Here is a 26,732-nt window from a genome sequence, read left to right on the forward strand (position 1 = left end):
ACACCACAGGTCTACATGAGATCACTAAGGGAATGAGGAGAGATTGAGAAGAGGTCTGGGCACTGGGTTTCTGGAGTGCTCCAACATTTAGAGAAGGAGCCAGCAAGGAGACAAAGACAGAGTGTCAATGAGGTCGTGAATAAACAGGAGAAATATTTTGTCTTGCAAAGCAAGGAATTATCATCTTGAAGGAAGGAGTCAGCAATAGCTGCATCAAGTGCTGCTGAGAAGTCAGCACAGAGAAGTGATGCTTGAACTTAGCAAGATGGAGCCTGTCAAGACTTTGATGAAGACGGTTTTAGGACTATTGATGAAAAAAATGAACTAGGTTAAAATAAGAAAATGAAGTAATAAACTGGAGTTATTGAAAATAGACAACTTTCCTAGATTTTTGGTAAAGAAACTAGAACTATGAAACAATAACAGGAAGGAAACATTGGGCCAAGTGACATTTTGTTTTGTTTGCTTTTTCCTATATTACTCCATTGCTAGAGGACTTTTTCTTTTTTCTTTTTTTTAAAGATTTTATTTATTTATTTGAGAGAGAAAGAATGAGACAGAGAGAGCATGAGAGGGGGGAGAGTCAGAGGGAGAAGCAGTCTCATTGCCGAGCAGGGAGCCCGATGAGGGACTCGATCCCAGGACTCCAGGATCATGACCTGAGCCGAAGGCAGTCGCTTAACCAACTGAGCCACACAGGCGCCCCTTCTTTTCTTTTTTAATGAGAGATATTACATCATGTCTGTATTAAATTTATCCAGGAAAAAAAAAAAGAGAGAGAGGAACTGATATTGCAGGAGAGAGAGGAGACAACTGCAGAAGCAGAGTCCTTAAAGGGACAAGAGGTTAGAGAGTGTGGGTCACAAGTGAAGGGCTGGCCTCGTAAAGGAGCAGGGAACATTCTTCCATTGAAAAAGGGAAAGCACACTGGCAGAGCTGGTGGTAGGAAGGTCAGGCGGTTTTCTTGTGACTGCTTGGGTTTTCTCAAGGACACAGGAAGAGAGGTCAACAGCAGAGACTGAGGATGAGGGAGGGGGTGTTTGAGATTTGAGGAGAGCAAATAAGTTGTGAATCTGTTGTCCCAGAGAATGAGAGAGTGATTTTTCTAAAGAAATATCTAAGAATTGCTAGGATGTTTTGAAGGTTCACTCGAAATCAATAGCTATAAATTTAAAGTGAGACGAACGAGTGCTTCTCTAGCCCCATTCATTTGCCCAGGCACTGTCATGGAGGGCTGAGGCTTTGCTGGAGGAGCACGGAAAGGGAGAGAGAAGAAGGAATGGTAAAAGCCTGTTTAGAGGGAGTCTCGGAGTATGGTGGGTGGGGGAGGCGTGGGCATAAGAAAGGTGAAAACTGTTAAGGGAAATGGTAAAATCGGTGACTCAAGGTCCCAATGGAGTTGGGAGACTCTTTGAGGGGGGCGGTACTAGAATAAATTATAAGAACGGAAGAGAGGTGGTGTTCAAGGAGGACAACGCTTGATGGGGGTTTTGGGGGTGGGTGTAGTTCGTGGCAGTGTCCAGGTTCCGAGTGTGACTGGGACTCCGAGGGCAGGAGCGAGGTGACACGCCAGATCCGGAAGCAAGGGCGTGTCAGAAGGGAGCCGGCAACGCACAGTTGTCTCACTCCCACGGGATGTTCTTGCTCACAGCAAAGTGAGCTTAGATTTTCTGATCTATAAAACCATGGCACAGAACGGTGTCATGTTTGAGACGCGGGGGTGTGGGGAGGGAGAAGGGTGGCTCGAAGAGCGTGAGATCCGTGCGGTCTAACGGGTCCCGCATTTAGGAAGGGTCACGTGGCCCTTAATGCCTGGGTCTTGACATCGTTTTGATTCTTAATTTTTAAACAAGGGCCTCGCATTTTCATTTTACACTGTACTCCGCAAATTATATAGCCAGGCCCAGAGAGAAGATTAGTGATTTAGTAGGAGAAATGTGTTCTTTTTTCATTTGGGCTGATTTTCCATAAGCCTCATTTTTCTCCATTTAGCATGCCATTAAAATTTAACCAAAGTTCATAATGGAAGTTTTAAAGAACACACCTGTCAAACCCTTAACTTTTAATGTAAATTTCCTTTTAAAACCACTCATGCTCAATAAAAATTAGGCTGAGAATGAAAAATTCCCTGACTCAGGAAAGTGAATACTCAGTAAACTTAAAAGAAACATAAATTTAAGTGCAGGTCTAGAGTCTGAATTCATACTTGAATGAAACAGCTTAGAAAAATACTTATAATTTTATTTCTTATTGTAAATGAATTATATGTTTAATATGGAATATTTAGCAAAAAAAATGTATACAAAAAGAAGAAACTAAAAATTATCCAAAACCCTTAACAAGAGTTAACATTTTGATGTAGATCCTTTCAGGCTTTTGTATATACTTATGAATGCAAATTATGCATGTTGGTACTTATGGGATTGTAATTACATACCATTTTATAAAATTTATTTTTTTAATTTGACAAGATAACCTTGTTAGGCCTTCCATTCTTTTATTTAAATATTCTTAAAAATACCATTATAATATAATTTAATATAATTTTCTATTATTTGGACATAAAATAATGTATTACTAAACACTTGACTTTTTCAATCTTCACTATTATAAACAATACCAATATGAACATTCTTTATATCTTTGTACATTTTTATAAGTATAAATTCTGAGTCAAGAAAGTGTGCCCATTTTAAAGCTTTTGATCCATTTTTCCAAATTGCTTTTTTGTGGGTGTAACAATTTCTAGGTCTACTCCATGGCAGTGAATATTAATCTTTCTTTTAAATTTTCCCAATTGGACAGACAAAACCCATTTAACATCATTGTTTTCTTTGTTTATTAATAAGGTTGAATAAGTTTCCATGTGTCATTGGCCTTTACTTTTTTGATGAATGTCCTGTTAATGCCTTTTGGTCGTATTTTTTCTAGGTGGTTTTTGGCCTTTCTCTTACTGTTTTGCAAAATGCCTTTATAGATTAGGGTTGTTACACAGAAATTTGCTAATTTGTCAAAGCCTTGCCAAGGCCCTAATAACATATTTGCAGAGATCTGCAGGATTGCTGTGTTTTTTCTCCATGAGGGTGGCTTTAAAATGCATCACTTTTTTTTTTAAACTAAAAAATACATGATAATGGTAGTTATGAGATAGCATTAATATTACATAAATGAAAGTATTTTGTACTGTATCTAAAATGCATAGCAAAATGTTAATAATGAAAACAATAGGAAAAAGTGCTATACTAGCTCACTAAATATATCTTTCTCATTCATTTCTCCGAATCTTGGCAATGCAATTTACACATGGAATATTCCGTGATTTGGTCTGTTTGTCTCTGTGCCCTCCATTATAAGCATTTCATTAATATTTTTATTTTGAGTCCTGTTGGAAACTTCCAAGGTATAACACACAATTGTGTGATTTCTCAAAATAATCATTAGGATGCAGAATGTCAAATGAAAGATTGAGGTTTTGGATTGTTGGATTTTTCTTACCCTTTCCAATGTAATTTCTTCAAACTCATATTCAATTTCTGTTCCATTGACCTGTGAGTAGGAAAAAAAAGAAAGAATGATTAAATACATATTAAGGGGGAGATGGCTGTGTTTTTAACAACATTCAAGGTTAAGTTTCCTTCTGGCTATGAATAAACCACACTTTGTTAAAAATGTTTGTGATTGTATGTTTTCATCCAAATAAAATACAATCTAAGCTATTCTAAAATATATAAGTGAAATTTTTGGCAAAAAATAATCAAAGCTTATTGCATTCCTTAGAATTTGTGATATTTGGGGCAGAGGGAACAATACAAAATATGCATTGTGAGGTTACAAAGAAGAAACCACCTAGGGGTAATGTTACAGTTACAAGGGAAATAATTTCCTAATATCCCTAAAACTTCCATGAACAAACACTAAAATATGACCTTAAAAAGTCAGTGGAAAAGGCGGCACAACTATATGTCATATTTTGCCAAAAAATAGCATTCAGAATAACCATGTCAGATAAGAAATGTCTTTTCTTTATTGGCTCAAGCTCAGGTAATTCATCCCCATTATCCTCATTATATTTATTAGGAAGCCCTGGACCATGTAACATAGCCATGCTCATGTACTTCAATAGCAGCAAGTAAAGAATAAAGTAGGACATGTTTGAAATTCCTAGTGAGAAAGCTTTAACCACCTAAACAACTCTTGCACTGATATGAATTTACAGAGAGAAATATTAAAGATAGCCAGGCAACAAATCACATATGCCTTCTATGTCAACAGATGTGCATACAGAATAGATGAAGAGTGGCTTTAAAAAAGCCTAACAAATATTCAATTTCCATTCTTATCAGAGTCCTTTTCAGCCAGGCAAAAATCTCCGAGCGAGAAAATACTTGAGTTGGCTGTGTCTTTTTTCTTACATGTGTCTGGCAACATCATTAGTATTTAGGGATCATCTAGAAAGATGAATTTCTAACCATCATCATCTTTGTAGGGTCTTAACCAGTTGACTTTTCCTTCCTTAGAAGAATTGAAACATAGTTCTTGCAGACTGAGAGCTCTATAAAAGCAAGGACTGGATACCCTATTGCTTAACTGAGTCTGGCAAGAAATAATTGATGAAGGAAAGAAAAGAAAAGAGGACAGAAAGAACGATGGACTGAACTCAGTATTCATTTATTTATCTGATTTGTAAACACAGGTACTTGTGAATTCTCTTCCATAAGGAATTTGGATGCAGTATCAACGGAAGGTGTAATTATAACTATAATCAGCAGCTATAAAGAACGACGATAGACTTTACTTACGTGTGTCCACCAGACACTTAGAGCATGTTTTTGATTTTCTAATTACATGAGCTAATTGGTGAATCACATTTTACTGTGTTACTACATTATCAAACAGCCTTGAACCAAATTTGATTTTCTGGGCTTCAGCATGTTAATGACTCATAGAAGAGGACTTGATGATGTTAGGAAGTTTTAGCGGCTTTATGGAGGTTTTCGTTCTTCATGTGTAAAAGTACAAAACAAAACTCAAAGTCCCCGGATGTTTGCGTCTCCATATTAATTCCGTTTTTTGTTTGTTTTTATAACTTTCTTTAATTGATGGAAGACAGAAAGGGAAGGCTGAATTCATGTGATACGTTTTAATTCTCCCAGTGTGGCTTTGTGTAGCTTTTCTTTGCTTCAGTGACTTCTCTGGAGTGAAGCCCTTCACATTATCAAAGTGCTGAAAAGTGGGGAGAAAAAAAAAAACAACTTCAAAGAAACAAAAGCAAACCTCTGATAATAAAATCTAAAGGCTCAGGCTGAAAGAAATGCTGTTAGGAAGTGCTTAAAAGACAATAGTCCTTTAACCATGAGAGACGATGGACTCTGAAAAACAAACTGAGGGTTCTAGAGGGGAGGGGGGTGGGAGGATGGGTTAGCCTGGTGGTGGGTATTGAGGAGGGCACATTCTGCATGGAGCACTGGGTGTTGTGCACAAACAATGAATCATGGAACACTTCATCTAAAACTAATGATGTAATGTATGGGGATTAACATAAGAATAAAAAAAAAAAAGACAATAGTCCTTTAGTGGCATACAGTGCGTGTTCCTTCGTGGGGTCTCCCTGAATCTTTGCTTAACAAGTCTGTGATCATGTACGCTGACTTCAGTTCCTACATGCACTATAGACACATATCCCGATTGCTATTCAAAAGTTCCCTGGTCAGCCAGACAAACTATTGGAGGCTTACAGACTCCATGGGTCTTTAGTTTTCAACCCAAACAAGTCATGTGATTTGCCTAATTCCCTAGTCTTCAGGATGTCTTCATAAGAAGAGATGATGCCATCTGGATTGGGATGGCACCGTGCTTTTAAAAAAATAGCATTAAAAAAAGAAACAATAGACTTCTTGAGTATGATAAAATATTCAGCAACTCACTAACCCAGCTGTTCTGTTTAAATAATCTGTGACTAAACAATAAAAATAATCCTTGCTACCTTAAAACAATACCATATAATTTCACTTACATGTGAAATCTAAAAACCAAAACAAATGAATGAATAAACAAAAAGAAGAATCAGAGCTATAAGTACAGAAAACAAACTCATGGCTGCCAGAGAAAAAGGGGGGAGAGAGGATGGACAGTGGGGGAGGGAGGATGGGCAAAGTGGGTGAAGGGGAGCGGAGATACACGCTTCCAGTTACAGAATGACTAAATCACAGGGATAAAAGGTACAGCACAGGGAATATAGTCAAAGGTATTATAATAGCTTTGTAGGGTGACAGATGGTAGCTACACTTGTGGTGGGCATAGCACAACATAGAGAATCATTGAATTATTATGTTGTACATCTGAAACTAATGTAAAATTGTGTTTCAACTATACTCAAAAAAAGAATCCTATGCCTGCCACAGGATTTAGTGAAATTATGGAGGAATGAAAGGTTTTTAGCAGAGCTGAGACAATATTTCCACCATGAATTGAGAATATTTAAAACATGGTATCACAAGAGACAATGTGGGAGTTCAGGAAAGTCCTTTAAGAGGCCTAGTGTCTATTCTGTCATCACTAGGGGAGTGTGATCTCTGTTCGGCCTCAAGATACCTGAGACAAGAAATCTCACAACCTCACAACTTTTGGCAAAAACCCTGGGGGAAAGGATAGAAAGCATAACTAGGTATACCTCCATTTTAATCAGAAGTACGTAAGAGTGGGTTGTGACATTCATGAAAATTTAGTGACTTTTCAAATGAGTACACCAATATGATATTCTTTAAATAATTTTTTCCACATTTATTTAGAGGAGTGGTTGCTTGGTAAAGAGCCAAGAAGTATAAACAGTAATTGCCCCCATCCATGGTTTTATGTATCTCCAGAAAAAAAACAAAAACAAAAACAAAACAAAACAAAACAAAAAACTATGCTGTGAATGGGCTCCCATTATCTTCTGGGGGCTTACAATCTGTTGTCTGAACTTGCCTTGGTGGTCTCCCTCTATTCCCATTCAGTTAGTTTACCAATACATGTCTTTAAATTCACAAAACTCTCTTCCTGAAAAGAGTTCTGCCACATGCAATTGTCAGTGTTGCTCTTGACCGGTAATATTTCAGGTGATACTTAAGTACCCAGGCAATGTGTTATGCACCTGATAGTTTGGGGCCTAGACAGCTACATGGATCGGGTTCAAGTTCTTACAACTCTGGCACTGACCATCACTGATAGTCTCTTCTCACCTTGAAGACTAGAAAAGTGAGAGGGTTGACATTTTTGTAGATATAAAGGTCATTTTCCAGTTTTGAAAAATCTGTTTTTCTTTAGATACTTATTTTCCTGAATCTAATGGTTCTGTGGTGACAGCTGGTAGGTTTCTATGGGGGCTAGAAAATCAAATTGATGCCACACATTGTCCTGCACTGTTCTGGGCATGTAGCCTTTTTGGCATCATACAGAAGTTAAGAGAGTGACCCATTCAGATTCAAACTTGGTATGTATGTATGCATGTATGTATGTATTTATTTTAAAGATTTTATTTATTTATTTGACAGAGAGACACAGCAAGAGAGAGGGAACACAAGCAGGGGCAGGGGGAGAGGGAGAAGCACGCTTCCCGCTGACCAGGGAGCCCAATGTGGGGCTCGATCCCAGGACCCTGGGATCATGACCTGAGCTGAAGGCAGATGCTTAACGACTGAGCCACCCAGGCGCCCCTCAAACTTGGTATTTAAAATTATAATTTCATGAACTTTGAATGCTATCACACTGCTTTTTTTTCTCCTTCAGTGCTACTTTAATTACCTGACCAGATGATCATATAATTTGAGATGTATTTTTATCTTCTGAAAAGAGGTCTTTCATGAATAACATACATGAACTATTTCATGTTTTAATGCATTGAGAATAAACACACAGTTCTTCAATAGGCACCAAACATACTAAGACTTCAGAGAAATGTGATATTCAATATATAAAATAGAGAGGTGGACTAGAACCACAGCTCCACTGTTGCCACATGGAAGGATTGTGTGTGTGTGTGTGTGTGTGTGTGTATATATAATGATATATGATGTACTAATTCTGCCCTTTACTAAAAGTAATTATGACACAGTAAACAAGACTTGTCTCTGAATATTATGGTTTTTCATATAAAGCTGCTGTTGGACTTTGGGAGGGGGATGTGATGATCATGGAGACTGGGGAATCTAGTTTTCATGGCTTCTTGCCACTTCCAGAACAAGGCAAAGCCCAAGTCACTCTGTTTCATCTGTAGTGGCAGCATATAACACAGTGCCTACCACACAGAGGCTCGGTGACCATGTGCATGAGGAAATAGAAACATTGATGAATCACTAAATATGATTTTTTTGGGGTGGGTAAAATTTGATGCTCTCAGAGAAGGCTGCAGCAGCAAATGGAGATTCCTACAGGACCTAGGCCTTTGGAGATTCCCAGCTCAGATATCCTTATCTCTGAGATCAGCCCTTCTCAGGAGTCCTTTCTGCAGAGTCGCAACCATGATCAGATGCCCCAGCAAGTCTATAACACACACACACACACACACACACACACACTCCCCTTGTTGGTATTCGTCTACATTGTCAATGGTCATCCCCCTTTCCAACTGGAGATCTATTACAGCAAACACATCATGATGCTTTACGGCTCCTTACACTTGAATTTCCTACATACATTCTATTATATTTAGTAGGTAAGATGGTTTCCAGAGTTAAAAAAAAAAAAAAAGACACAGATCTGAATCCTAGTTTCAATATTTATGAGATCGTGAATGTAGCCAATTTCCTTAACCTCCCAAAACCTTAAATTCCTCATGTGTAGAAGGGTACTAACAAATACTTCCCTAATATGGTCATTGTGAATATTAGATAATTTGTGTAAAACACTTGGCACACATCTTAAGTGATAAAGAAACTATATTTAGCTATAATACCACACAATTCTCTTCATGAAGTTTTTGGGAGCAATAAATGAGATTACACATTATCAGCTACCTGGAACATAGCAGGTCTTCAATAGTGAGAGCTATTTTTTTTTTTAAAGATTTTTATTTTTATTTTTTATTTTTTTGGACAGAGAGCGAGCAAGAGAGGGAACACAAGCAGGGGGAGTGGGAGAGGGAGAAGCAGGCTTCCTGGGATCATGACCTGAGCTGAAGGCAGATGCTTAACAACTGAGCCACCCAGGTGCCCCTTCAATAGTGAGAGCTATTTTAATTAGCTGTGGATACCTAATGTGCAAGGTTCACAAGACTTATATGATCAATTATTGAATATTTGCTAATTTCCCCAGTAATATAAAATATAATTTAATAAGCAAATAAGTTTGCTTTCTACGACAAAATCCACTAAAAATTTTTTTAACCTAAATATCTCTTTCCTGAACCCATCTAAGATGTACTCCCTTGTGGAGAGGAATCATCTTAGCATTCCCTCCCAAATCAGGTCAGCGTGGCCTTCACTCAGAATATTACCTCCACTGGGCTTTCTTCCAATCTTCTGTCTGCTCCCTCTTACATTATCTTTTTAACGTTTATTACCCAGTTTTGACCATTATGTCACTCTACTGATACTCACTTCCCTAAGGCTGAACTCTTCTTGAGACTTTTGGGAGAAATAAAAAAATAGCTTTGTCTCTTTGAGAAAGGGGAAAAAAGATAAGGCAGTTTTGTTCTACCTCAGTCTAAAAGAAAGAACTGAAGAAGGCTGATGTTCATTGTCTCTATGTTTTTATCACATTTAACTTTAAGTGTCTCTGCGGAATGGATGAAAAAACAATCAAGTATTGAAAAAGTGAGAGTCATTCGACCAACATGGAAGCTCTAATCAGAATGAGAGCATCATTAGACAAAGCTCAAGGTGTGTAGCACACAACTAAGCTGTCCATCACTTCCTTTAACTAATGTTCCTTTTCCTAGACTATCTCCACTGCCTAAAATTGTGCCCTCTATTCATATTAAGAGGAATTACCACATAGAAATTAAAAGCTTAGATTCTGGGGTCCAAAAGACTTGAATTCCAAAGCCAGTTTTGTCACTTACAAGCTGTTAGAATTCATCTTTTTATGTGTTATACACATTTGTGTGTCAATATTGTTTAAACAGTAAGCAAAAAAAATTGTTTAAGCTTTGTAGAGCATCTGTTTTAATCTAAGGTATGGATCTGGTTATTTTATCTTATTTTATTTTATTATTATTTTTAAAGATTTTATTTATTTATTTATTTGAGACAGAATGAGAGAGAGAGAGAGAGAGAGCACATGAGAGGGAGGAGGGTCAGAGGGAGAAGCAGACTCCCTGCCGAGCAGGGAGCCCGATGCGGGACTCAATCCAGGGACTCCAGGATCATGACCTGAGCCGAAGGCAGTCGCTTAACCAACTGAGCCACCCAGGCGCCCCTGGATCTGGTTATTTTAAAAATACAATTCAATTAGGGCGCCTGGGTGGCTCAGTCGTTAAGCGTCTGCCTTCCGCTCAGGTCATGATCCCAGCGTCCTGGGATCGAGTCCCGCATCGGGCTCCCTGCTCGGCAGGAAGCCTGCTTCTCCCTCTCCCACTCCTCCTGCTTGTGTTCCTTCTCTCGCTATGTCTCCCTCTGTCAAATAAATAAATAAAATCTTAAAAAAAATACAATTCAATTATAATGAGACTAATTTAAAAATATGCAGTTTGAAAAGAAGTTAATCATAGTAAGTACTTCTTACTTTTAAAAAACACAAAAAATAAAAATAATTATGGATATTCTTAGTCAATATTCTAGTTTTGGTAAGACCATTATTCCTATTATTCACCTGCTTGTGATCTACCAGTAAGCCCAGATTTCACGTTAAAACTTCTAATCTTAATTAAATTTCTGAGCTCAGTGAACTGCTAAATCACAGCATCCACCAAATAGAAAAAAAGAATCAGTATCCTATAACCTGTTCCATTCTTAAACAATTTTCCTTTGGTTTTGTTATTCCCTCTGCCTTTGTTATTAAGACTTTATAACACACAACTTTGGGTCTAAAAAAGGGTTCTTAGGCTCAATAATTACTATGTCTGTTTTTTCACTTAATTAGAAACCACAGGTTTTTAAAAATTATTATTAATCATCTGTAAAAATGTGATAAATTTTCCTAGTTTTTCTGTCCAGAAAAATCAAGGAAAATAGCTTAGGGTTCTTACATGTATAAAAAGAAACTTTAGATAGATAGATGGGATGGATAGAAAGACAGATGACAGATAGATGATAGCTAGCTAGCTAGCTAGAAAAATAGATGATAGATAGATAGATATAATGTTGTCTTGATTAAAGTCTTCTGTAAAGAAGGAAGAATATAGTGCTTAGTAAGTTCAGAACTGGATTTGCCTCTGATCTGGACATGGCACATTTCTTCCCAGCTTTGCTCCCTTGCTTTGTACCATATGCTGGATGGAGTAATAATAGGTGATTTTAATGCTTTCACTTGGCTCCAGCATGATGTATGCTGTTTTGTTTTGGGGGCTTTAAATATTACTTAAGTTAAAACATGTTCTTTGAGAGCAGTAAGTGGTGTTGAGAACACATTGATCAATGGTTGTGAGGACATCATGATCCACCAGGTTTTTGTCCCATCAAGCCCCCTCTCCCTCACTTCACTATCCCCATAAACAAACCACTTGGTCAACTGCAAGCAGGGTCCAAGAGAATCAGGAGCTCAAACACATGCCAAAATATTCAGAGCAACAAAAACAAAGTGAGTGCCGAACCATAAGATGAGACTTTACAAATGCAATGATGTGAGCTGATAGTAAGAATATTTTTTCTTTCTCTTGGGTATAATACAACTATAGTAAGATGCAGGATATCAGTTCACCCAGTTCTTCATCTTCAACTTCTCTCTTCAATCTGAAATCTTGTTTCCACCAACATACAAAAGCAGAGGATCCACAAAGACTTTCCCACATTTGATTACGATGATCTTTTCCCAGCCTCAGCTTCTCTGGCTTTCCTGCAGTATTTAACACTCTGGAGTGACCACCACTTGAAATTCCTCTTTTCTTCTGTCACATAGTTGATATCCTCACTGGTTTCCTCCCTACTTCTCTGTCCATTGCATTCTCTGTTTCCTTTCTTCCTGCCAGATACGAGCATTTGCCAAGGTCTGTCCCTTTTTGTTATACAATCTCACTCAACTTTTATTTTCTAAGTAAATGCCCTGATGTCACCCCAGTCTTAGTAATTCTGAGACAGGACTAATCATACTTAATTATATTTATAATTTCCTCCAGTCTATTCTCTATATCTGTTAAGGAAATCCTTTTCCTTCTTCTTTTTTTAAAGATTTTATTTATTTAATTTTTAAGTAACCTCTACGCTCAGTGTGGGACTTGAACTTACAACCCCTTGCTCTACCTACTGAACCAGCCAGGAGCCCTGGGAATCCTCTTTTTCATATGTGTCCTTTATATTTGTTATCAATACCTAACTAACATCCTATTTCAAGTTCTAAACTATTACTTTCTTACTATCATCAATATAACTTCCTAAAAACATTTCTGCCTAGATCATTTTTTCAATATCAATCTATTTTTCATATCCTTTGAGAGCTACCTTTTTTAAAAAAGATTTATTTTATTTATTTGACTGAGAGAGAGAGAGCACAAGTAGGGGGAGGAGCAGAGGCAGAAGGAGAAGCAGGCTCCCCATTGAGCAAGGAGCCCAACACAGGACTCTATTTCAGGACCCTGAGATCATGACCTGAGCTGAAGGCAGATGCTTAACTGGCTGAGCCACCCAGGCACCCCAAGAGCTACCTTTCTAAAAAGCAGTGTTATTGGCATGTGATAATGCTGTACAAAGTAGCTTTAAGTAACTTTTCTTTATCCTTAAAGAACATTTCAGAACATCCACCAGCTGTTCTCAATCTACCTTTGTAGCTACAGACCCTGCTTCTTATCTTCAAAAACATTTTCTAGCCAAGTAATTGTGCTGAAGCTTTTATAAAGCAACTCTTCTCTTTGATATTTTTATTAATGTTATATAGTCCACCCTAAATGTCTTTATTTTAATCTATGCTTACTAAAATCCCAATTAATTTAGAAAAATATTTTGAATGACTAGAATTTCCCAGGTACTATGTTAGTGTGTTAGGTCCTAGGGATACAAGAGTAAAGAGAACAAAGCCTCTGCCCTCATGAAGCTAGATTCTATGTGGGGATATGGAAAGCTTCTATTACTGTCAACATAAGGCTATCTCTTCCATAAAGTCAAAAAGATTTTTCTTAACAATCTCCTGGAAATTATCAACTTATTCTCTAAATTGCCCCCCCCAAATGCTAATAATAATAATTACCACCACCACCACCACCACCACATTCTGTTAAGTATCTACTACATGCTGGACACTATCATAAGTTGCTCTAATAATTAAAATAACCCTGAGAGTGAGACATTTTAATGTTAATTTTCCTATTAAGAAAGTTAGGTTTTTTAGTTAAGTGATTTCTCCAAGTTTACACAAGTTTTAAGTAATATGAAATGAGGACTATTTTATTCATCCTTCTCATCACTTAGTGATGGGAAATATATGCTCAATACAAAATTTGCTGAACAAAATTAAAGAATGAGTGCCCATATGGAGGGAGGCAGGGATGGAAGTATCTAGTGCTTGAATCAAGGGAAGTCTCATGTTAAACTCTAGTCTTTCTTCCTGATCATACATAGCACAGTTCCTCTCATACTGTACTTGTGGTCTTCTTCAAGATCCAACTCCTTATGTTGTGTTTTATCTTTCCTGACACAGTCCTCTTGCTCAGATGAGGCACTATCTTTGATTTTTTTCTCTTGTGGCACCTATCATAATGACTTGCCCACAGAGTCATTTCATAAATAGCTATTGAAGAAAAAAATCAATTGAACCTTAGGTTGAGGGATTCTTATTTGCTGGAAATCTTTCAAATCCCTCTGTCTTCAAAAGTCCTCCTCACCATTGTCAGTTTCCAAACGAGTGAACTGCCTTAATTTCCCTCCCATCATTTCACTCCAAATCTTGCTAACAATAAACTGTCTCCCTTTTCATCTGAATTTGTCACCCTTTCAGCATCCTTCAAGATCAATCCATCAATCAACAAATATTTATTGAGTGACTATCCCCATCTTCTTTGCTAGCTCATATCATCTTTTTATCTGATTTTAAAAGCACATCACTATCTTCACAACCTTGGAAAAGAGCTATAGAGCTATATTACCCTGCTAATTCATCCGCTATTTCATCTAGATCACATGAAGAAGATTTTTAGTTGTGTGATTCTGGAAAAATGCTTTGATCTGCTTGTTACAAAAAGAGTCAGATCAATCTTTCTGGAACAGACTTCTGCTACTTATTTTATTTCACCTTTCTTGAAGTACGTTAAGATCCTAACAAGGAGCAAATTATTAATTCTGTTTTCATCCCCCCACCACATACACTCTCACCATTTGATAAAATATAGAAATTCTAAGGTTTCAAGTTGTTTATACACATCTTTTTTCAGATTATGCTAACATAATATTAATCATTTACATACTACCTTTAGATACATTCTTGTATTGCTCCTCATAACAATCCCATGTGGATAGATAATACTATTACTGAATTTTACATATGAGTAAAGAGCTCAGAGATGGCAAAGTGTTTGCTCAAAATTGCTCAGCTAATAATGTTTTGTGTTTTAATTTGAATCTAGATCTTTTGGGCTCTAGATTTAGAGCTGTTTCCGCTACATTTTGCTGCACACAATGGTTATTCTTTCTTTTTTCTTTCTTTCTTTTCTTTTCTTTTCTTTTCTTTCCTTCCTTCCTTCCTTCCTTCCTTCCTTCCTTCCTTCCTTCCTTCCTTCCTTCCTTCCTTCCTTCCTTCCTTCCTTCTTTCTTTCTTTCTATTCTTATGTTAATCCCCATACATCATTAGTTTTAGATGAAGTGTTCCATGATTCATTGTTTGTGCATAACACCCAGTGCTCCATGCAGAATGTGCCCTCCTCAATACCCACCACCAGGCTAACCCATCCTCCCACCCCCCTCCCCTCCAGAACCCTGTTTGTTTTTCAGAGTCCATCGTCTCTCATGGTTCGTCTACCCCTCCGATTTCCCCCGCTTCATTCTTCCCCTCCTGCTACCTTCTTCTTCTTCTTTTTTTTTTTCTTAACATATATTGCATTATTTGTTTCAGAGGTACAGATCTGAGATTCAACAGTCTTGCACAATTCACAGTGCTTACCAGAGCACATACCCTCCCCAGTGTCTATCCCCCAGTCACCCCATCCCTCCCACCCCACCCCCCACTCCAGCAACCCTCAGTTTGTTTCCTACAATTAAGAATTCCTCATATCAGTGAGACCATATGATACATATCTTTCTCTGTTTGACTTATTTCACTCAACATAATACCCTCCAGTTCCATCCACGTCGTTGCAAATGGCAAGATCTCATTCCTTTTGATGGCTGCATAATATTCCATTGTATATATATACCACTGCTTCTTTATCCATTCATCTGTCGTTGGACATCTTGGCTCTTTCCACAGTTTGGCTATTGTGGACATTGCTGCTATAAACATCGGGGTGCACGTACCCCTTCGGATCCCTACTTTTGTATCTTTGGGGTAAATACCCAGTAGTGCAATTGCTGGATCATATGGTAGCTCTATTTTCAACTTTTTGAGGAATCTCCATACAGTTTTCCAGAGTGGCTGCACCAGCTTGCATTCCCACCAACAGAGTAGGAGGGTTCCCCTTTCTCCGCATCCCCGCCAACATCTGTCATTTCCTGACTTGTTAATTTTAGCCCACAATGGTTATTCTTAAAAGTAAGAGATAATCTATGACTGGATCATATGAAATTGCTGGTGTTTAACTGTTTTGACTTACAAAATGCCAATTCTGCAAACTCTGCCTGGTTCAACCTGATAGTATAAAAACCTGTACATGGTGGTTAGGAGCTAGGATCCCGGATTCAGATTGCCTGGGCTTACAACATGATTCTTCCATTCTCTAGTTATGGAACTCTGGGCAAGTTACTTAATTTCTCTGAAACGTAGTGTCCTTATTTACAAAGTGGATAGTAATTGCACTTATCTCATTGGGTTGTATGAAGATTGAATGATATAATTTTGTAGAGGTCTACTGTTCAGCACCTAGTGAACCTTCAAAAATATTAACTACAATTGTTTTACAGTTTTTCTTAGGTATGCCATTGGCATATTTAAATTCTGCCTATTCATCTTTCTAAAGAGAAATGTGTGCACATGGTGTGCAAGGAGGTTGAGAGTGATGGTAGGTGGAGAGATTAATGGCTACTGTTTGTAGGAATTTTTATAAAAATCAACATATATATATATTAAGTGTGCTCAGTATTCTTACAGAAGACTTGAGTTACCCCTATTTTCCACTGTTAGATTCAATTAACTTATATCAAATAGAAACCTATAATGGAAAAAGGTACAAACAATATATTTTTCAAAGAAAAAATTAAGTTCAAGTTTCTATATCTATATCAGTGCTTCTAAGATAGCTCCTAGAGTTTAAAAAGGGTTAGGCATACTAAGTTGTGGCCATGACAATACTTAGTCACACCAGGGAGCTCTAGGTTGGATGCACTAAATCTATCTCTGTACACAGTGCCAACTGGGAAACTAATAGTATAAACTCTAAACAGTTCATGAGTAACCAGAGGTCAGTCTTTTTATTTTTTTTACCCTTGTGGAAGAGGAAGAGAGATTCAAATGGTGCTGGCATGAATCCTCAATTACATTAAATGAAATAAGTTATATGAACACCTTAACAATAGTAAACAAATATTAATCAGACAGAAAATCTCAGGTGGAAAGCATGAAAAATCAAAGACGGTAGGGCAAGGAGAAGATATGCAAGGAAATTAAAATCACACTTTCACCATACTATCATTTTCTTTATCCTTGCTTGCCATGTTTTCTCTCTATAGTTCCTATTTATCCTTCCAAAAATCTTCTAAAAATCCATCTAATGTGACGATAAGCCCTGTGTTTCTTTTCCTAGCTCTCCTACACATATCCATGCACACAAAGACAGTGCACACACACGTACATAGGGCAGGCTGCACTACTGCTGTTTCTCTGTGTTTTTTTTTTAAAGATTTTATTTATTATTTGACAGAGAGAGAATGAGAGAGAGCACATGAGAAGGGGGAGGGTCAGAGGGAGAAGCAGACTCCCTGCCGAGCAGGGAGCCCAATGCGGGACTCGATCCAGGGACTCCAGGATCATGACCTGAGCCGAAGGCAGTCGCTTAACCAACTGAGCCACCCAGGCGCCCTGTTTCTCTGTGTTTACAGAGTACCTATGTAGACCTTTTTCCCTGATTGTATAATGTATTGGCTACCAGTTTCACACTTTAGATTCAATTAGGCATAGATGTTAATCCTATATTGGCTACATATTAACTTTGTGTTTTTAGAGAAGATGTAAGCATCAGTTCCTCCTCAATAAAATAAGATAGAGTATCCTCTCTTTATCTATGGTTTCATCGTCCATGGTTTCAGTTATTCAGAGTCAACCACCATCTGGAAGCAGATGATCTTCCTCCTGACATATACTCAGGTCAATAGTAGCCTAACCCTACATCACAATGCCTACATCATTCACCTCACTTCACTCATCACAAGGGAATTCTATTATCTCACATCATCACAAGAAGAAGAAGGGTGAGTACAGTAAGATATTTCAAGAAAGAAAGGGAGAGAGACCACATTCACATAAATTTTATTATAGAATATTATTATAATTGTTCTATTTTATTATTAGTTGTTAATCCATTATTGTGCTTAATTTATAAATCAAATTTTATTATAGGTATCCATATATATAGAAAAAAAGAATATATAGGGTTTGGTACTATCTATGGTTTCAGGTATCCACTGGGGGTCTAGGAACATATTCATACAGATAATGTGTTTTTATATTTATATTTACTCCAATAAGGCTTTTAGAAGTTTTAAATTAACTGAGTAATATAGCACAGTGCTCAAGATACATACTCCAGAGCCAGATTTTCTGAATTTGATTCTGCTAGTTACTAGCTATGAAATATTTGCCTCAGTTTCCTCATCTGTAAAACAGGATTCATAATCTCCTAGAATGAATTAGTAGATTAGTATAAGTGAATATAATTAGTCAAATACTTGGAATAGTAGCCTGGCACATGGTAAGTGTTATTATTATACTCAGCATTGTTATCAAAGCATGGTGGAATAAGGAACTCGGCAAATCTTTTCCCCGAAGAACAACTTGAAAACACAGAACTGCCAAAATTAACCATTTCTGGGCTCTAGAAACTGATTAATGGCATATATCAAGTTGAAAAACTTAGATTCAAGAACCTCAGTTAATAACACTTGGCATCTGTGGTGTTCTAGCCCTGGGCTGCTCTTACACCCCTTACCACAAATTCTGTGGGTACCATAGTTCTACCAGGACAGGGAAAGCTAAAACTATGAAAATCAGCAGCTTTGCTGCCACTGGAGAGGGACAGTTTCATTTGGACCAGCATGTGTGAAAACCTCATGCTCAGAGGTGTTGAAAATAATAGTGATTTGGGTGGCAAATACCAGGAAAAGTGAACACTGCAGTAGCCTAAGGTAGCAATACTGGTTGGTGAAAGCTACAGACTGTCTAGACGAGCTAGAAATTTAACAGGGGAAACTGTGGAATGAGTCATGGGAGGTCTTGATAGTTCTACCATATCACTGCCAGACTGGAACACTGAATGCATGTTCAGGGTCATTCAGACACCGTGGAGACTGAAGAAGGTCCTAGTCATCTACACATTACTGGCTGAATGTGAGATCTTTCACATATACAGAGGAGTTATTTATTTATTTTTTTATGCAGAGGAGTTATAATAAGATCTATTGAAAAATAAAATTTGACAGGTTTGTATACTGCTTGAATTTGAACACATTTCCTAACCCACTTGCAAACCCATTGGCAACTGTGTCTTACTGGCACAAGGTGTTTAAATATAACCTCTGACCAATAAGTGGCCTACCAATGGGGGCCTGGGTGGCTCAGTTGTTAAGCGTCTGCCTTCGGCTCAGGTCATGATCCCAGGGTCCTGGGATCGAGCCCCATATCAGGCTCCCTGCTCCACGGGAAGCCTGCTTCTCCCTCTCCCCCTCCCCCTGCTTGTGTTCCCTCTCTCGCTGGCTCTCTCTCTGTCAAATAAATAAAATCTTCAAAAAAAAAGATATAAATAAGTGGCCTACCAGTAAACTATGCTCATCTAGAGGCAACCAGAGGAAATCAGGATATAAAAAGGGGGGCAGGGACTCAAAAGAGACAATAGTAGCTAAACAATGCAGGAAAGACACACTCTGCAGATCTAGCCCATATAAGTGACTAAATGTACCCCCCAAAATAAAAAGAAACAACAATTGGAGATGGGGGAGAGGAAAGAACAAATCAGAATCAATAGTTGTTTTTAACATATTATCATAAGGCTTATTTTCAAAAAGAAATTACATGACATGCAAAGAAAAGTATGACCCATACACAAGAAAAAAAGCAGTAAATAGAAATTGTATCTGAGGGATCCCAGATGTTGGAATTAGCAGATAAAAACTTGAAAGAGGATGCTGAGCTCTCCCTGTCCCACATTTACAACTAGATACCAGACACCTCCAAGGCAACAAACCAGAAAGTGATCTGAAGACTGGCAGAAAAAACTCTACAGCTAAATATAGCAAAGAAGCTGCAGCTGAAAAGTTAGAAATGTGGAGGGAGGCTGCCTGCAGGATGGAGGAGCTGTGCACAGGGAAAGGGCAGAGACCCAGGACCTCACACCAGGAAGATATGCATGGCTTTATGAAGAAGAGCCATAAAGCCTCACACATGAGGGAGATAAATCCCCATAAGGTTTGGCCTTAAAAACCAGAGGGGCTGAATTCCATGGGTTTTAAAACCAGTGGGACTTAGAGCCTGGAGCTTGAAACATCATCTGAATCAGCACTGGGCGAGCCTGGAGGGTGAGTGATAGCTGGGTTGACACCTTAAAGAGGCTGCAGCCTGCACAGAGAAGCAACATAAAAATGGCAGTTTACGCAATGCTGGAGGAGAGGGAAGAGATGGGAGAAGATCTATTTTGGAGTGTATTGGGGCACTTCTCCCAAAATGAGGAAGCTGGAAGCCTCCATATTCCTCCCCCCACCTCCCAGCATAAACACAGAGGCACCTGTAAGAGATGGGGTTGCACAGACACTTGCTACCTTACCTGCTAGCAGTGCATCCTGACCATAAGTTCTCCTGAGGATTCACGCACTCCAAGCCTGTTAGCCTTAGTTCTGGGCTCAGGGCAAAATTGGTGAACACGCGCACCTTGCCCAGCTGTCAGATGCATGGCCGCCACCATGAGTCATACCAACCACGCAGCTCCAGCCATTGACATGCTCCATGCCCAGCCTCACATCCCTGGCTGCCTGGCTGCCACAGAGCTTTGGGGGATCTGGCATAGGACCAGTAGTGCAGTGTAAATTTTGCTAACACCACTGCCCTGCTTCCAAGTTCCCCCACAGGCACAAGCCCTCAGAGTTGGCTTGCCTGGGTCCCACAGAGAGCAAGCACAGCCCACAACAGAGAGTCAGTGCAGATAACTGGGCTGAAAGGACGCGTGACTTATACACAATAGCAGAGCATAAGCAATACACATAAGATGTTCTCCTGAAATACAAGGTTCTGGTGAACTGGGGACTGCACTGCAGGGCACTCCAGGACCTCTTCTTCATAAAGCCACTACATTCCAAGAGCAAAAGACAAAGCTAACTTTCTTATCACAGAGAACCAGACACAGAGAGGCAGACAAAATGAGACAGAGAAATGTATCCCAAATGAGAGATTAGGACAAGGCCATGGCCAATGATCTAAGCGAAAGAGATATAAGTAACATGCCTGATAGAGAATTTAAAGAAACAATCATAAGGATACCCACTGGACTTGAGAAAAGAGTGTAAGACATGAGTAAGACCCTTAGCACAGAGATAAGGAATAACATAGCAGAGATAAAGGGTACAATAAATGCAATGAGAAACGTGCTTGATGAAAAAAACAGAGGATGGAAGAAGAGGAAGAAATTAGTGACCTAGAATATAGAGTAATAGAAAGTAATCAAGCTGAACAAAAGAGAGAAAAAGGAATTATGCAAAACAAGAAGAGACACAGCAAACTCATGACTCCATTAAATGTAATAACATTTATATTGTAGGAGTCCCAGAAGAAGAGAGAAGAAAAGGAGGCAGAAAATTTATTTGAAGAAATAGCTGAAAACTAATCTGGGGAAAGGAAACAGACATCCAGATCCACAAGGCACAGAGAACACTCACCAAAATCAACAAAAGCAGACCCACACCAAGACATATTGTATTTAAATTGGCAAAATATAGTGATAAAGAAAAAACCTTAAAAGTAGCAAGACAATAGAAGTCCTTAATTTACAAGGGAAGACCCTTAAGGCTAGCAGATTTTTCAACAGAAACTTTGCAAGCCAGCAGAGAATGGCATGAGGCATGATATATTCAGAATGCTGAATAGGAAAAATCTGCAGGCAAGAATACCCTATCCAGAATAGAAGGAGGGATAAAGAGTTTCCCAGACAAACAAAAACTAGAGTTATGAGAGCTCATGAACACTAAACCAGCTCTGCAAGAAATATTAAAAGAGCCTCTCTGAGTGGAAAAAAGAGACCAAAAGTGACAGTATAAAGGTTGGAAACACAAAAGCAGTAAAAAGGAATATTTCTGTAAAAAATTAGTCAAGGAACTCAACAAAAAAAGATGTAAAATATAATAACATAGACCTAAAATGGGGGGAGGAGAGGAAAAAAGAATGGGTTCAAACTTAAATGACCATCAACTTAATATAGATTGCTATATGCAGAAGAGGTTATATACAAACTTAATGGTAACCATATATCAAAAACCACTAATAAATATGCAAAAACTAAGAGAGAAATCCAAATATATCATTAAGCAAAATCAGCAAAAACATAAAAGACAGAAAGACAAGACAGAATCAGAGAAAATCTTCAAAAACAACCACAGAACAAGTAATTAAATGGCAATAAATACATATCTATCAATAATTACTTTGAATATAAACACTCCAATCAAAAGACTTAGGGTGAAAGAATGGATTTTTAAAAAAGGCACCCAACTATATGCTCCCTACAAGAGACTCATTTTAGACCTAAAACCACCTACAGATGGAAAGTGAGGGGATAGAGAGCTATCATGCAAATGGATGTCAAAAGAAAGCCAGATAGCAATACTTACAGAGGATAAAATTGACTTTATTTTTTATTTTATTTTACTTTATTTTTTTTAAGATTTTATTTATTTATTCAACAGAGAGAGGGACAGCCAGAGAGGGAACACAAGCAGGGGGAGTGGGAGAGGGAGAAGCAGGCTTCCCGCGGAGCAGGGAGCCCAATGCGGGGCTCCTTCCCAGGACCCCGGGATCATGACCTGAGCCAAAGGCAGACGCTTAACGACTGAGCCACCTAGGTGCCCCTAAAATTGACTTTAAAACAAAGAATGTAATAAGAGATAAAGAAGGACACTATATAATAATAAAGGGGACAATCCAAAAAGAAGATTTAATTATTTTAAATATTTATGCACCCAACATAGGAGCACCTAAATACATAAAACAGTTAATAACAAACATAAAGGAACTAATTGATAATAATAAATCATCTAAACAGAAAATCAGTAAGGAAACAATGGTTTTGAATGATAAACTGAACAGATGGATTTAACAGATATATTCATAACATTCCATCCTAAAACAGAATACACATTTTTTTCAAGGCACAGAGAACATTCTCCAGAATATTAGCCCATAAAACAAGCCTCAAGAAATTCAAAAAATCAAAGTTATACCATGCATCTTTTCTGAGCACAATGTTCTGAAAGTCAACCACAAGAAAAAACTGGAAAAGACCACAAATACATGGCTGTTAAATAACATGCTACTAAACAATGAATGGGTCAACCAGGAAAAAAAGGGAAGAAATTTAAAAAGTACATGGAAACCAATGAAAATGAAAACATAATGATCCAAAACCTTTGGGATGCAGCAAAAGTAGTCCTAAGAGGGAAGCTTATAGCAATATAGACCTACCTCAAAAAGCAAGAAACATCTCAAATAAATAAAATAACCTTACACCTAAAGGAGCTAGAAAAAGAACAAACAAAACTGAAAACCAGCCAAAGAAGGGAAATAATAAAATTAGAATAGAAATAGATAATATAGAGACTAGAAATATGAGAGGAGAAATAATTAACACCACAGAAATACAAACAATTATAAGAGAATATCATGTAAAATAATATGCCAATAAAATGGACAACCTAACAGAAGTGGATAAATTCCTAGAAACATATACCAAAACCGAAACAGGAAGAAACAGAAAATTTGAACAGACTGATAACCAGCAAAGACATTCAATCAGTAACCAAAAAACTCCCAACAAACAAAGTCCAGGGTCATATGCTTTCACAGGCGAATTTTACCAAACATTCAAAGAAGAATTAATACCTATTCTTCTCAAACTACTCCAAAAAATAGAAGAGGGAATTAAACTTCCAAATTCATTCTATGAGGCCAGCATTATCCTGATACTAAAACCAGATATGGACACTACTAAGAGAGAACTACAGGCCAATATCCCTGATGAAAATAGACGCAAAAATCCCCAATAAATACTAGCAAATTGAATTCAACAATACATTTAAAAAAATCATTCACCACAGTTAAATGGGATTTATTCATGGGGTTGAAAAGTTGGTTCAATATTTGCAAATCAATCAACATGATACATCACATCAATAAGAGAAGGGATCAGAACCATATGACTGAGATGCCTGGGGGACTCAGTCAGTTAAGCATTTGCTTTTGGCTCAGGTTATGATCTCAGGGTCCTGGGATCGAGCCCCACATTGGTCTCCCTGCTCACCTGAGAGTCTGCTTCTCCCTCTCCTTCTGACCCTCTCCCCTCCTCATGCTCACTCACTCTCTCAAATAAATAAATATTTTTTAAAATGACCATTTCAAAAGATACAGAAAAAGCATGTGACAAAGTACAGCATCCATTCATGATAAAAACCCTCAACAAAGTAGGTTTCTCAACATGATAAAGGCCATATATGAAAAACCCATCGCTAATATCATTTTCAATGGGAAAAAAAAACAAAACAGAGATTTTCCCTTAAGGTCAAGAATAAGATAAGGATGTCCACTCTCACCACTTTTATTCAACATAGTGCTGGAAGTCCTGGCCACAGCAGTCAGATAACAAAAAGAAGTAAAAGGCATCCGAATAGGCAAAGAAGAAGTCAAACTCTCACTCTTTGCAGATGATATGATACTATATAAAGAAAACCAGAAAAAGTCTCCCAGAAAACTGTGAGACTGATAAATAAATTCAGTAAAGTTGCAGGAAACAAAATCAGTGTCCAGAAATCTGTAATTTCTATATTATTAATTATTCATTAATAATGAAGTGGCAGAAAGTGAGATTAAGAAAACAATCCCATTTACAATTGTACCAAAAATAATAAAACACCTAGGAATAAACCTAACGAAAGAGATGAAAGACCTGTACTCTGAAAACTATAAAACAATGATGAAAGAAATTGAAGATGACACAAAGAAATGGAAAGACATTGCATGCTCATGGATTAGAATAATAAATATTGTTAAAATGTCTATACTATCCAAAGTCACCTACAGATTTAATGCAATCTGTATCAAAATATCAACACAGAACTAGAATAAACAATTCTAAAATTTGTAAGGAACCACAAAAGACCCTGAATAGCCAAAGCAATCTTGAAAAAGAAAAGCAAAGCTTGAGACATCACAATTCTGGACTTGACATTATATTACCAAGGTGGAGACATGTGAATACAGAGAATCACAAGTAACCGGAGCAGAAATCTCCATAGGAACCAGAGTCAGGTACGAAAACTTGAACTGTAATTGATGAGTTGCGGAGGACAAGCCTTAGAATTAAAAACTCCAGAGGGGTTCAGTCTTTGGGGTCATACCAACACTTTTGTGAGTTTTACCTCCAGTAAATCTACTAGACTCACAGTGAAGATAGGAGAACAATCCTTCAAGCATCCAGCAGGGGTAGGGGCAAAAGAACATTTGAAACATGCCAGAGTATTCTGTTCTGAATAAGGCCCGCCCTGAGAAGACACCATTTTACTGGAGCCTAACTGACATGGGGAAAGGAAGTATGAACTCCAGCATCTCCCTAGACATTCTGGACCACATAAAGGGGGAAAAACTGAGAAGTACTGGTGACATTTATAGTCTAGAGTCACAAGCTCACTAGAAGTTGAAACCAAATCATAGAAGATCATTACCCTTCCTCTGACACCTTACCATTACATTACTAAAGGCTTATTTACTGCAGTTCCTTTTACCTAGTACATCATGTCCATTTTAACAAAAACTTACAAAGCGTAATAAAAGGAAAAACACACAATTTGAAGGCATTGGACAAGTAAAATAACCAGAGCCAGATATGGCAGGAATGTTGGAATATCAGACCAGGAGTTCTTAAAAAATTAATATCCTAAGAGGTTTAATGGGAAAAGTAGACAACATTCAAGAACAGATGGATAATTTAAGGAGGAAGATGGAAATTCTAGAAAAGAACTAAAAAGGAATGCTAGACATAAAAGCATTGTAACAGAAATAAAGAATGTCTTTAGTGGTATCATTAGTAGCTTGGGGATGACTGAGGAAAGAATGTCTGAATTTGAGGATATGGTAATAGGAACTTCTAAAACAGAAAGCCAAAAACAAAACCAAAAAACAAACAAAAAAAATAAACAACAACAACAAAGAAAAAGAAAACCTTAAAATATCCAAAAATAGAGATACCTACAAAAGATGTAACATACTTATAACGGGAACACCAGAAGAAGAAACAGGAAAAAGAACAAAAGCAGTATAAAAAGCAATAAGGCTGAGGATGTCCCCAAATTAATGTCAGACATCAAGCCTCAGATCCAGGAAGCTCTGCAAAAACCAAGAAGGTTAATTGCCAAAGAAAACCTACATCTGGGCATATCATATACAAACTTCAGAATTTCAAGGAAAAGAAAAAAAAAATGAAAAAAGCCGGGAGCGGGGAGTACCTTCCCTATAGAAAAGACCAGAATTACATTCAACTTCTCAGAAAAGATGCAAACAAGAAGGAAATGGAGTGAAATGTTTTAAATGTAAGAGAAAACAAAAACACAGAATTCTGTACTCCGAGAATTACCCTTCAAAAGTGGAGGAGAAACACTTTTTCAGACAAAAAAGAAAAATTAAGGAATTGTATTGCCAGCAGACCTGCCTTGCAAGAAATGTTAAAAGAAGTTCTTCAGAGAGAGAGAAAAAAATGATAAAGTTTAGAAAAATGGACCTACAAAGAGAAAGGAAAAACATCAGAGAATGAATAAGTAAAACAAAAAAATATATTTTTCTTATTCTTAATTGATTTAGCAAATAACAGTTTTTTTAAATAGTATTACCAACAATGTATTTGATTATATATGTATTTATAGATAGATAGATATGTTGGTAAGGACATAGCTGAACTCAAAAGCACCGTTAATCAACTGGATACAGTTAACATCTATACAGTACTTCATCCAAAAATAGCAGATTACACATTCTTCCCAAGCTCACATAAAACATTTACCAAG

The 26,732-nt window shown here is 37.6% G+C and overlaps 1 protein-coding gene across 1 annotated transcript in view; it reads right to left on the reverse strand.

The window, feature by feature from the left end:
* The window catches only part of LOC118004277 (disks large homolog 2), a 776,050-nt gene that overhangs the window by 665,385 nt on the left and 83,933 nt on the right, over nucleotides 1-26,732 (reverse strand). The window contains exon 3 of the mRNA XM_034995567.1: nucleotides 3,496-3,546. Within this exon, the coding sequence (XP_034851458.1) occupies nucleotides 3,496-3,546 (51 nt within the window). The remainder of the gene's footprint in view (nucleotides 1-3,495; nucleotides 3,547-26,732) is intronic.

The sequence above is a fragment of the Mirounga leonina genome, unplaced genomic scaffold, assembly GCF_011800145.1.
Source record: "Mirounga leonina isolate KUSES-001 unplaced genomic scaffold, KU_Mleo_1.0 Mir_92, whole genome shotgun sequence".
NCBI classification, from domain to species: Eukaryota; Metazoa; Chordata; class Mammalia; order Carnivora; family Phocidae; genus Mirounga; species Mirounga leonina.